The sequence below is a fragment of the Aspergillus campestris genome, assembly GCF_002847485.1.
Source record: "Aspergillus campestris IBT 28561 chromosome Unknown P168scaffold_1, whole genome shotgun sequence".
Classification (NCBI taxonomy): Eukaryota; Fungi; Ascomycota; class Eurotiomycetes; order Eurotiales; family Aspergillaceae; genus Aspergillus; species Aspergillus campestris.
This window is the reverse complement of record NW_020194336.1, coordinates 3,841,120-3,853,320: the sequence shown is the minus strand read 5'-3', so window position 1 is coordinate 3,853,320 and position 12,201 is coordinate 3,841,120. Positions and strand designations below refer to the sequence as shown.

General features: G+C 52.1%; 3 protein-coding genes across 3 annotated transcripts; all 3 read left to right on the top strand.

The window, feature by feature from the left end:
* The first annotated feature begins 81 nt into the window (after positions 1 to 81).
* On the top strand, positions 82 to 3,816 carry P168DRAFT_247586 (RNA-binding ribosome biosynthesis protein MAK21). Its single transcript, XM_024834085.1, has 4 exons — positions 82 to 965; positions 1,016 to 2,160; positions 2,216 to 2,762; positions 2,825 to 3,816. Exons 1-4 carry the CDS (start codon positions 96 to 98, stop codon positions 3,740 to 3,742), a joined length of 3,480 nt encoding a protein of 1,159 aa, XP_024697640.1. The 5' UTR covers positions 82 to 95; the 3' UTR covers positions 3,743 to 3,816.
* A 2,994-nt stretch (positions 3,817 to 6,810) lies between these two features.
* Positions 6,811 to 8,556, top strand: P168DRAFT_278564 (putative neutral amino acid permease; the record flags this gene model as incomplete). The annotated part of the gene is made up of 5 exons (XM_024835697.1): positions 6,811 to 7,041; positions 7,109 to 7,251; positions 7,308 to 7,434; positions 7,491 to 8,414; positions 8,476 to 8,556. The coding sequence occupies 5 exons, from the start codon at positions 6,811 to 6,813 to the stop codon at positions 8,554 to 8,556; spliced, it is 1,506 nt and encodes a 501-aa protein (XP_024697639.1).
* A 926-nt stretch (positions 8,557 to 9,482) lies between these two features.
* P168DRAFT_229212 (Zn(II)2Cys6 transcription factor) lies at positions 9,483 to 11,954 on the top strand (the record flags this gene model as incomplete). Its single annotated transcript, XM_024833176.1, has 7 exons — positions 9,483 to 9,718; positions 9,791 to 10,040; positions 10,105 to 10,199; positions 10,254 to 10,834; positions 10,886 to 11,005; positions 11,064 to 11,342; positions 11,401 to 11,954. 7 exons carry the CDS (start codon positions 9,483 to 9,485, stop codon positions 11,952 to 11,954), a joined length of 2,115 nt encoding a protein of 704 aa, XP_024697638.1.
* Between the last annotated feature and the right edge of the window lie 247 nt (positions 11,955 to 12,201).

Here is a 12,201-nt window from a genome sequence, read left to right as displayed (position 1 = left end):
CGGCGGCGTTTGGAGATCTTCGAGCGGCAGAAAAAAAAAAGTTGCGATAGCATTCAATCGCCGTTTGTACATCTCACCAAACAAATTTCCCCTCCATGGCTAAAGGAAAGGGAAGACGCTCCTCCGGGGCGAATAGCACTGTCGCAGATGGCGGAGTCGCCGTGAGTGACTCCAAGCCTGCTGCGAACGCTGTTCCCCAATTGCAAGAGGGCGCTTTCGCCGGCCTCCGACAGAAGATCGAACAAAAGTTGAAGGAACAAAGAGGCCCGAAGCAGAAGAAGAATGCGGCTGTTGCCAAGGAGGCTTCTACCGACTCACCGGCCAAGCCTCAGGAACAGGCCCCTAAGCCGAGCCCGAAGCGGAAGGTCGATGACGACAAGAATAAGGGCAAGAAGCGCGATCGCAACGGTGAAGTGATCGCGAGAGACGAGCAAAAGGGCAAAAAGGATGTGCCAAATAGCGGGAAATCCAAGTCGAGCGGTGGAGACAAGGATGATACCTTGCGACAAGAGATTTTGGCCATGGGAGGTACAGATGAAGATTTCGATTTGATTGCAGGCATCGAAACGGATTCCGAGGAAGAGGAGAGCGCAGGCACCGCGAAGAAGTCTACAAACAAATCGGATGAGGCTGCGTTGAGGAAGGAGTTGTCGAGCATGCTTGCTGCTGCTGGTCAGGTCGTCCCAGATGACATTGTCGACGAGGACGAAGCAGAGATCGACGAGGACGAAGAGGAGGAGGATGAAGAGGAAGAGGACGAGGACGAGGATGAGGAAGAGGTGGATGATGAGGAAGAGGAAGAAGCATCTGAAGAAATCCAGGAGGACGAAAGCTCAGCCGATCAAGAAGACATTTCAGATGAGGAGGAGGAGGCTCCTCCAGCCCCGGTTGCCAAAGACACCAAGAACGAATTCAAGACGGGAAAAGCAGCTGAAAATATCTTCCCCAAGCAGTTTTCCAAGCTTGTAAGGATTCCGTTCCCTTCTAAGATTGCCTCCCACTAACACGATCACAGATTGTCCCTCCTCGGTCGGACTGGTACATGACGGAGCTCCCTTCCATCCCATCGAAACAAGCGAATGCCTTGCCTCGCCACTTGGTCGATCGGGTATACGGTCGCGCCGTATCGCTCTTGGAGAAAGAAAACAAGATGTATGCGGATGCGCAAGCAGCTTCGGCCTCTTCTTCCCACAAATTCTACACGACTATCATGTCCACCGGTACCCTGAGTGATAAGATTTCGGCTTTGACTCTCGCTGTTCAAGAGTCGCCGCTGCATAACATGAAGCAACTGGAGAATTTGATTGCCCTTGGAAAGAAACGCAGTCGTTCTCAAGCAGTGGATGTTCTCAGGTCACTGAAGGATATGTTCGCGCAGGGTACATTGCTTCCCAGTGAGCGCCGCCTCAGGTCGTTCGCCAACCAGCCGTCCCTGGTATCCGCGTTCCAGGGAGCAGGTGGCCGGTGGTCTGAGGATGACCCTCTGCCTGGAGGTCTGCAGAATAGTCACATCATGGTCTGGGCCTACGAGCATTTCCTCAAGGAGCAGTACTTTGAAGTCCTCAAGATCCTTGAAGTGTGGTGCAACGATGAGATCGAATTCTCGCGCACCAGAGCTGTGAGTTATATCTTCGAGCTACTCAAGGAGAAGCCCGAACAGGAAGCGAATCTGCTGCGGCTCCTAGTCAACAAATTGGGCGATACATCAAAGAAAATTTCCTCGCGTGCTTCCTATCTGCTCTTGCAAATTGAGCAGACGCATCCGTTGATGAAGCCCACTATCATTTCCGCTGTTGAAGAAATTGTCTTCCGTCCGGGCCAGAGTCAACACGCCAAATATTACGCTATCATCACGTTGAATCAGACGGTCTTGAGCCTCAAGGAGGAGAAAGTTGGCATGCAACTCCTCGATATATACTTTGCACTTTTCGTTTCCTTGCTCAAGCCGCTCAAGCCTGCCAAGGGTCACCAACACCAGGGTGGGAAGAATGGCAAGCATGGCAAGCATGGCAAGCATGACAAGAAGGGGGCGAAGGGTAAAGGGAAAGATGAGGAGGAAAAGGGCCATGCTCAGACCGAAGAAATGCAAGAAAAACTTACTTCGGCCGTGTTGACGGGTGTGAATCGGGCGTATCCGTTTACCAGTTCGGATAGTGATAGGTACGTTTTTGCAATTATCAGTTTGGCCGGAACTACTGATGCTAATTACATCCAGGCTTTCCAAGCATATCGACACCTTGTTCCGGATCACCCATTCCTCCAACTTCAACACCAGCATCCAAGCGCTCATGTTGATCCAGCAACTGACGCTCTCTCACCAAATCGGAACTGACCGTTTCTACCGCACTTTGTACGAGTCTCTTCTTGATCCCCGTGTCGCTACGTCGTCCAAACAGTCGTTGTACTTGAACCTGCTGTTCAAGGCCTTGAAGAACGACATGAACGTCCGACGTGTCAAGGCGTTCGTGAAGCGCATTGTCCAGGTCCTGGGAATGCACCAGCCAGGTTTCATCTGCGGCGTCTTCTATCTGATCCGCGAGCTGGAGAAGACCTTCGTTGGTCTCCGGACCTTGTATGAGCAGCCCGAAGACAATGACAGTGACGAGGAGGAAGTGTTCAGGGATGTGCCTGATGAAGATGACGAACCGCAAGTCGTCAACGAAGCAGCCGACTCTAAGCCGAAAAAGCCGACCAATGGTTATGACCCGCGAAAGCGCGATCCCGAGCATAGCAATGCTGACAAGACATGCTTGTGGGAATTGGTGAATTTTCCCTTTTTTTTAACCCCCTCTCTTACTATGACATGTACTAACTATGTTGGCAGCTGCCTTATATGTCGCATTTCCATCCCTCCGTGTCCGTCAACGCGTCCCATCTGCTTGACAACCAGCCCATGAGCGGCAAGCCCGACATGACCCTGCACACGTTGACGCACTTCCTTGACCGCTTTGTGTACCGCACGCCCAAGGCATCGGCCGCCACCCGTGGGTCTTCCATCATGCAGCCCCTTGCAGGCAGCGAGGCGAAGGACCGCCTGGTGGCTTCGGGCAACAACGCGCAACACATACCGCTCAACTCGGAGGCCTTCTGGAAGAAGAAGTCCGAGGATGTGGCCGTCGAAGACGTCTTCTTCCACGAGTACTTCAACCGTGTCGGCAAGGACAAGGACCGGGCCCGGAGCAAGAAGTCCAAGGACGCTGTCGACCAGGACGAGGAAGGCGCCGACATCGGCAGCGACGCCGAGTCGGAGATCTGGAAGGCTCTGGTGGACTCTCGACCCGATGTCGAGGGCCCCGAGGACAGCGACGACGACCTCGACATGGACGACCTCGAGTCTGCCTACGATCAGAGCGACGACGACGAGGAAGCTGGCGACGACGACGAGGTCATCTTCAACGACGAGTCGGACGCCGATATGGACGAACTCGAGGACGAGGACGAAGAGCCCGAAGCCCCGAAGCCGGCCCCCAAGGCCAAGAAGGAAGCCAAGTCCAAGAAGGCCGCCAAGGAGGAATTCTCCGAGGAGGAAGAAGACGACTTCGACATGGATGTTTCCGACGACGGGGCCTTCCTCGAGAGCGACGAGGACCTGCCGTCGGACGTGGAACTGTCGGGCGGAGTGGAGCTTCCCAAGGACGAGCCGTCGGACCGGAAGAAGAAGCGCAAGCTCAAGCATCTGCCTACGTTTGCTTCGGCCGACGACTATGCGGCTCTGCTGGCTGGGGAGGACGAGGGGATGTAAGCCGGAATATTTGGGTTTCTATATCATTTCTTCTAGTACTACTGTCTATATACAATTTTATTGCAGATACCATCAAAAGCTACAGTTGATTTCACGTTCATCCTTTCGCTCCCTTAAGCCAACCCTGATCATCCACCCGTCGCAACAATTCTCCTAGTAGATCTGGATATCTGACCCGCTATCAATAACCAAACCATCAAGCAAGGAGGCCCCCACACGAAGCACCAAGTAAGCAGACAGGCAACGTGTCTCATCACGTGCCGTAATAATCTTCAAGCAAGGGATATACAAATATAAGCATGAGCACACTGCCTTGTCCAAAGTAATGAGTAGTAGACCCTTTCCCGGTGATCGACAGTGTAAAAAGCCACTCAGCTTACTAGGGCTTACTGGGGGGACTGGGAAGGAATCCTGCACGACCTGCATTAGTTGCTTTGCTAAGATGTCCACGTTAGCGAGCCGTCCATTGCCTTGAGATAGATGTCTTTGAAGATTGCGTATGGATTATGCAGGGTAGTTAGTTAACTATGTGTGGGTATGTTGGAATGATATCACTCCTCAGCCCCCACCTTGCCCTCTCAGTAAATAGGTATGTAGGTAGTGTAATCAGTCCCTGTCACTGGGTATGATGTTATATTTGGGGTATAGTGGTAATGTAGCAGTCACTACTCCGCATTATCATTATTTTCAATTGATTTTCTTTTTTCTGTCTTTACGGCTTTCTTTCTTTCTACCCTTTTCGCAACAGCCATAAACGTCACTTCGGAGTATCAACCTAATCTCGAAAGACCACCAGTATCTAGAACCCCACGTCCCTGTATCTTATCAAGAAGACGATAGTGGTACCGGGCCGTGGAGTATATCTATCCGCCCTCAAAACTCAGGGCACCAGGTCCGCGAGACGGAGACGGGCGGAGAAGAAAAAGAAGACATGGAATGGAATCACGCCATATGTTAGTGCATAGCGTGCCTTGAGTTTAATGGGTGGATAGTGCCTCCTATTAGGTTCAAGGTTTGCTTTTGTGGAGAAATGGAGTGTTTGAATTTTTATTTGGGGGGGCAGTTATCTCAGGCGTTGATTGATCACGACAGCTTGCACTGCAGACTGTGTATGTACCGTTCAGTAAATGCATGGATCATGGAATCTTTCTTTCCATCCCAGGACACCCTACCTGGTAGGTACTAGGTAATGAATCAAACGTACATCTCGGCTAGCCACACATCCACCATAAGAGCTAAACCAATGAACAGATCACGCACGAGTCGGGTGATTACATCCATGACCTGACTGCATTAGGTAAACCTTCAACAACCCAAATAAGTGTATCGGTCATGACCCTGGCAGGGGAGGAAGGGGAGGAAGGGGAGTGTTGGTTGTCCCTAGTACGTGGTACCTGTACCTGTAACTGTGCCTAGCAGAGCTTCCAGGCCAAGATCTAGAAGCGTTTGCCCGGACGGATGCGGGACCAGCGCCATCATGGAACGGAGATTCCGACCGTTGGTTCCGCTGGTCTGATGGGGGCGGTGATTGGCTGCGGAGATGGTCATGGTTGCAGCTGGGGACTGGGACCTATTAGGTTGGGATAGGGGAGAGTGGGGATCCGCTTCTGCCCCTCTAGACCCACCAGTCCGTTCAGATGGCTAACCCGATCGCATTGATCAAATTTCGTTGCACTTTTCTTTTCTTTTCAGAGGAAGATATTGGATCAAATATTATGATTGTCGCTAAGCACTGAGTTGGTCAAAGAATCAGGATATCTTGAAGTTTAGTCTATCATTTCTGGTCTGGGATATCAAGCAAGATGGATCGGCTGCTCCGGATTGTAGTCCAAACAAGCTACCCACCTAGGTATGTTACTTTCTCATTAACTTCAGGGATCAGGTGCATTTGGTTCTATCACTATCCCTTACCTAATTGTCAGGGCCACGGTACCGAATAACGACATCCTGAACCTCCAGTCCCTCCAGTGCAGTCTACGAGATCATCACTCTCGTGGAAGCTTGGATGCGACGTCATGGGCTTTTCTGGATGGGTGACGAGGGACAGGGATTTGATAATTCCAAGACCTAGATCTATCCAACCATGAAGTGAGATCAAAGGAAGAAAGAAACTCGTTCAGATGAAAGTGTGACAGGATGATGAGAATCCAGGTTGCTGATTGCGTCTGGGGAGACTCCGAAAGCAGCGACTGCCGAATCGGGTAAGTCTCGTCCTGAGGCCAGTGAGGTACCTCAGGCCCTGATCGGAGACCCCGATCAGATATTATTTATTCCTCAGTTAGTGTACATAATAATACTCCTGATATCAAGTAAAGAGATTAATATGTTCAGTCAATGATTGTCTTCCTGTTGACTCAGCCATCCTTCATCCACTCAACCAGTTCGATCTTCAGATCCGCCTCTTTCTTTCCTCTTTTTCTTCCCTCAAATCAAGCGTTTTCTCTTATTTGCCTCTCGCTTGGCTGGAGTCTTGTCTCTCTCTCTGCACTCGGTAAGCCAAGACGCCCCGACTCAGCCCGTCCAGCCCATCCAGCCCATCCGTCCCCCACGCTCGGTGTCTGGGGCCCTCTCTGCAACTGCGTCGCCAATCCGCTACTCTCATTGTACCAACTAGTCTGGAGCTAAATGTCCAGAGATCCATCCTTCTGATTCTTAGTTCCTTGGTTAATTATTATCTTTTTTTTCTTTTTTCCCGGTTTCTCTTTTCTTTGCTTTTCCTTTTTCTCAGACGATTTCCCTTCTCACCCAAATCACTTCATCGGAAACTCTCCGGGTCGCTTCGCTTTCTGTCTCCTCTCGTCCCCTCACACCGTCATCGTCGTCGGGATTCCACCTCCCTGCTAATCTAAGAGGGCAAAAAGAAGATCGAAAAAGCAACAGAGGCCGTTCATTTGGTCGACCTCCATTCGATAAAAGATAGTAGTTAATATCCAGCCGGTTCCATACCTCGTTGTTGTTCGCCGTTTCTCGACAGATCAGAAGCAGTACATGCATCCGAAGGTCTGCGACGTCTCTGTCTTTTTGTACTCCACCGTCTCCTTCCACCTGCGGTTGGTCCGCTCGTTAAAATGGCGGCGTCAGAACCCAAGGGCGAGGACCAGCGCTCTCATACCTCGGAGCGCCAGTCTTCCTCCGCCTCCGAGAATGGCGACCCGCCGCTGTGCAAGTCTAAGCTAGATCCCGAAAGTCAGATCCCCCAGGGCGCCATCAATTCCGATTCCGAGTCCGGGGATGTCGGCCGTCAGATTGAGTTGGAGGCCGGTAACTCCATCAAATACCGCACCTGTAGCTGGCAAAAGGTGTGTATCATCCGAGATTGCCCATCTTGACACAGTATGGGACCACTCTGGCTAACCGATCCGAAAGACTGCAGCGCTGCTGTTTTCCGAATATATCTGCCTCGCCATGATGTCGTTCCCGTGGTCGTATTCCATATTGGGGTTGGTTCCGGGGCTGATTTTGACCATCTTTGTCGCCGGTGTGGTGCTCTACACGTCTCTGATCATCTGGTACGTCTCTCTCCGTGGTCGGATAGTGGTGAGACTCGATATTGACCCCCGATCAGGCGATTTTGTCTGCGTCACCCCGATGTCCGTGACGTGTGTGACATTGGGCAGTATCTCTTCTGGGACTCGAAGATCGCTTGGTATTTCACCGCCATGATGTTCCTGTTGAACAATACCTTCATCCAGGTACCGTATCCCGACACTATCTTCTTTCTCCTTGTTGTGGAGGTTAATTGAAACAGGCATTGCACTGCTTGGTCGGCGCCGAATGGTTCAATACGGTCACCGGCCACGGATCCTGCACCATCATCTTTGCCCTGGTGACGGCCATCATCTCCCTGGTCTGTTCGCTGCCGCGGACGTTCAGCACCCTGTCCCAGATCGCCACGTTCTCGGCGTTGTTCACCTTCATTTCCGTGCTGCTGGCCATGATCTTCGCGGGCATCGAGGGCAAGCCGGCCGGCTACAACGACAAGGATGGCCCTCCCGTCTTCTTGGCCTTTCCCGCCCCTGGGACGACCTTCGTTCAGGGTCTCAATGCATTTTTGAATATCAGCTACACCTTCATCGGTCAAATCACCCTTCCCAGTTTTATTGCGGAGATGAAGGAGCCCCAGGACTTCTGGAAGTCCGTCACGGCCGTCACCATCGCGGAGGTCATTCTTTTCAGCCTCGTCGGATCCATCGTCTATGTGTACACCGGAAACCAGTACATGACGACCCCCGCATTCGGCTCTCTGAGCAATGAGATATATAAGAAAGTGTCCTTCTCCTTCATGGTACCGACCCTCATCTTCCTGGGTGTGCTGTATGCGTCCGTATCGGCCCGCTTCATCTTTTTCCGCATCTTCGATGGCACCCGCCACAAGGGCAATCATACGGTGGTCGGATGGGCCACCTGGACGGGGATCCTGGCCGTCCTGTGGATGCTCGCCTTCGTCATCGCCGAGGTGATCCCGTTCTTCCCGGACCTGCTCTCCATCATGAGCTCTCTGTTCGATTCATTCTTCGGCTTCATCTTCTGGGGTGTCGCTTACATCCGTATGAGACGGGCCGACCACGGACCCCACTTCTACCGGAAGCGTGGCATCCGCGGCTGGGTCGGTCTCATTGTCAATGTATTCCTGATTGGCGTTGGGTTTTTCTTCTTGGGTCCCGGAACCTACGTAAGTTTCCTCTCCACCGCTTATCGTGCAAGGGGGAAGATGCTAATCCTGGCTTCTGCAGGCTTCCGTGATGGCAGTGATCCTAAACTACCGAGCAGGAACTGTCGGCGGCCCCTTCTCATGTGCCGATAACGGTTTGTAATGATGCCCCTGACGATGTGATGTTATTCTTTATGTTCTGTCTGTCTTGTGATCCTTTTTATCTTGCGTTCCATGCTCCTTCCATGTTCGGGATGGGTTAATGGAGGTGTGGATCGTCCACCGGACGGAGGCGCCCTGGAGATTCTGTTTCCCCTTTTCAAGATCGTGTCCATGATAGACGATCTGTGTGCGCGTGCTTTTCTATGTAACCGGTACTTTGTACCACTGCCCGCAACCCTCCTCCCTAACCCAGGTGGGGAGGGTCCCATTGGATACCATATACCCGTCGGTCCCCGTGATGTAAGCTTTTACTTTCGATGGTGATGAACACCACGAAAGGGCGAACACGCTTTGAGAGACCAAACCCAATGCAACCGACCCATCTGTCGACCACGCATGCCATGCTTTTGGTCCGGAAAACTACCCTAGTCTTCTGGGGAAGACGCCTCTTATAGATTATAACCCCTCGTTGCACATAGTGATGTAGAGATGTTTAGATCGAAGGTTATCGGGTTAGAGATTAGTCTATAGAATAGAGGGATGGAGAGGGTGGGATAGAAGGATGGATTGCTGTGGAGGAAGAGGATGAGAAGACAATGGGTGACATATACTATTTTCAACCCTGTCAGAAGCTGCACTTGATCGTGCTTCTGCAGATTATCGACCCCCTTGTTTCGGAGGACGAAAAGCAGCAACAGCAGTCATCTTTCTATCCACATGTGAGCACCCGCATCTCGTCGTATATAATTCGTTGAATGCACAGTTAGGGTTCCCAGAGCAAGAACCCAAGCCGGTTAGTGGCGATGACTCAAGGGCGTTAGTACCTAACTAACCCCCGCTGTTCTAGTACGAGTGAATGACCCTCAGTACACATCCTATGGACACTATAAACCCAAACCCGCCAGACAAGTATGCACCAACATCACCATGAGTGAAAGAAATCCCGAGCTACGCTTCCCATCTCCTAAAGTCCCGCCTCGGTTCTTCAAAGCATGCCGACACTGCAGAAAGCAGAAGATGCGCTGCGACGCACGCCATCAGTTACCGTGTTCTCGATGCCGCTCTACCGGCCGAGACTGTATTCTCGATACTATCGAAAATGAGGACGGAACGCGACGTAGTGGGCGTCAGAAGGCTGCTGCTGCTGCGCATTCGCAGACACGGTTGGTGAACCCCGGTTGTACGACAGTATTACTTCCTATTGACACTACGTCTAGGCGACAGCGGCTAGCTAGTTCGCCCTGGGAACAACAACAGCAGCAGCAGAGTCACTCTCGGACGCCTTCGTCGAGAGAAATGGACTATTCTCCGGTTTCTGGACGAGACGCTGGTGTAGAAACGACTCCCATGGATGGAGTGGACGAGCTCCAAACATCTCAGACCGATCAGCCCGGTCCGGAATCCCAGCAGTTGAATCCTAGCGATATGATGGCGCCGGTTTCTGTTGTGCACTCGATGTCGGTCAACCTTTTAGGATCCAGTAATGTGCGTTTAGTTCCACCCCGACCTAACCTGACAGCAGGTTGTTGGTGTTTGCTAAAACCTGCAGATCTTCATGGAGAACTTGTCCAGGACAGATCTGGACAGCGACGTCATCGCTCGAGGTATAATCAGCGAAGAGCGTGCGCGAGTGATGTACGAGCGGTATGTAGACTCCCAACGTCCTTCACAATCATCCAGGTATAATTTATTTTGTAGGTTCATGGGCGGAAGCAAGAACTTTCTACCTCTGTTCGACCCTATCCGCGACACCTTCGACTCCATCCGCTCGCGGTCCCTTTTCTGCTTCTCAGTGATCATGTACCTAGCCAGTCGCGCAGCAGTGGAAATGCGCAGCGACACGCACCTACAGCGCGTCCTTCAAGACGAAGCGCAGCGCCTGGCGGAGGATAGCTTTTTCGAGCGCCCGACAAAGGTAGAGACGGTGCAGGGCATGGTGCTACTCGCAGCGTACTCTGAAAAGACGTGGTTCTCCACAGCCCTGATCTTGCGCACTGCGTTGGACTCGGGGCTCGAGAAGTCCCTCGACCGCTTGCTGTCGCAGGAGAACGTCCCGCGGAGCTCTCTGTCGGCGACTATGGAAGACCGCAAGCTGGTGTGGCAGACGAGGACGTGGCTGATTAGTTTTACGCTGGAGCTGGATGTCGCATCTGGCACGGGGCGCAAGTCTCGTATCGCGGAGGTGAATGTTGCTAAGTTGCGCAAATTTCTTGAGTATCCGCTGTCGCTTCCGTGTGATATGCGGACGGTGTCTATTATAGAGATTCATCAGCTGCGTGGTGGGTCTATACCTCTCAGGCTATAGTAGACCGCGAACTGACTCGTTCTAGGGCAGTTTCGTGTGATCATCGAGAACTCAATGACGATCCACGACATTGTCGCGACGCATCTACCGGCGATCATGACGAGACTTCAGACATGGTGGACGACGTGGGATGAACTCCACGATAGTGAGCCGTCCCTTGATTTACGACAAACATTATACAGACTAATGCGTGGCCTATCTAGGCAATGGATTCCACGCGAGAGCCTTCCAGCGCTGCAGCCTCAAGCTCATGCTTAACTACGCCAAGATCTTCGTCTTGTGCTCTTCCTTAGCTCGGATCCAGAAATTGCAGTCTAGCTCTGATGCAGGGGAAATGGGAAATGACCCAGAAGCTACGAATCTGTGGCCATCGCTCGTGACCACCATCATGGACCAACTATCCTTTTGGATCATGGAGACATCCTACCGCTATCAATTCCCGTGGGCGCCAACATATCCAGCTCTGACTGTCGCCTTTATCAGTGAGTAACCCTAGCTTCTCACCTAGCCAGAAAGACTCAACCGATTAATTCACTCTAGCAACATTCGCACTCCGAATCGCCCGCTGGCGCCCCTCCCTAATCGACCAACCCCAGCTCCTAGAAAAAGCAGAAAAAATTTGCGACTACCTAAAGCAGCCCCCCTATCCAGACATCCACCGCGCCGTCTCCCTCTTCGTAACATACGCACGAGCCCTCATCTCCAACCAGTGTCTTCATCCCGACAGCACAGACATATCAGACCAATGCGTTGGCCAGGAATCATCCGGCGCCAGAGAACCAGACCTATCCCTAATGAACCTCCCCCCTCCTCCTCCTGCTGCCGCTGCTCCTCCTCGGGACCCACCACCAGTAGACTGCCAGGGCCCTATGACGGGGCCCACTATCGCGCAGACCGACAAAGACGCCGCGAGCAACCCAGCGAATGACAGGGCTGTGCCTCCTCTCCGGACCCCCGTGCAGGGCTTACCGGGGACAGTGGAATTTCCGAACTGGACGCTGTCGAATTCGATTGCGGATTCGTTTGGGCTGTTTGAGGAGGAGCAGAATGATATTTTTGATTTTTTGCCTGTTATGCCGGGTATGCCTCAATAATATGGTCGACTTGTTTGGACTTTTGGGAAAGGGCAGAGTGATAAGGTATTTTAGCTTTTGACTTATCATGCTGTCTATGCGCATGACAGACGAGGAGAAGCTGAAGCTCGGATACAGCGGCTGATCCCGATAATCCACACATACAAAGTATACATCATAATGAAGATAAACAGCGCAAAAGCATCATCCCCTGACACATGTGTAGCTCAAACCTGACAGATCAACTCGATACCTGCATTATCGTGAC

Excerpts from the sequence above, each read along its gene's own strand:
- P168DRAFT_247586 (XM_024834085.1), top strand. The coding sequence starts at position 96 with ATGGCTAAAGGAAAGGGAAGACGCTCCTCCGGGGCGAATAGCACTGTC. Across the intron at positions 966-1,015 it reads CCAAGCAGTTTTCCAAGCTT|ATTGTCCCTCCTCGGTCGGA; the intron begins GTAAGGATTCCG and ends ACACGATCACAG. Across the intron at positions 2,763-2,824 it reads AGACATGCTTGTGGGAATTG|CTGCCTTATATGTCGCATTT; the intron begins GTGAATTTTCCC and ends CTATGTTGGCAG.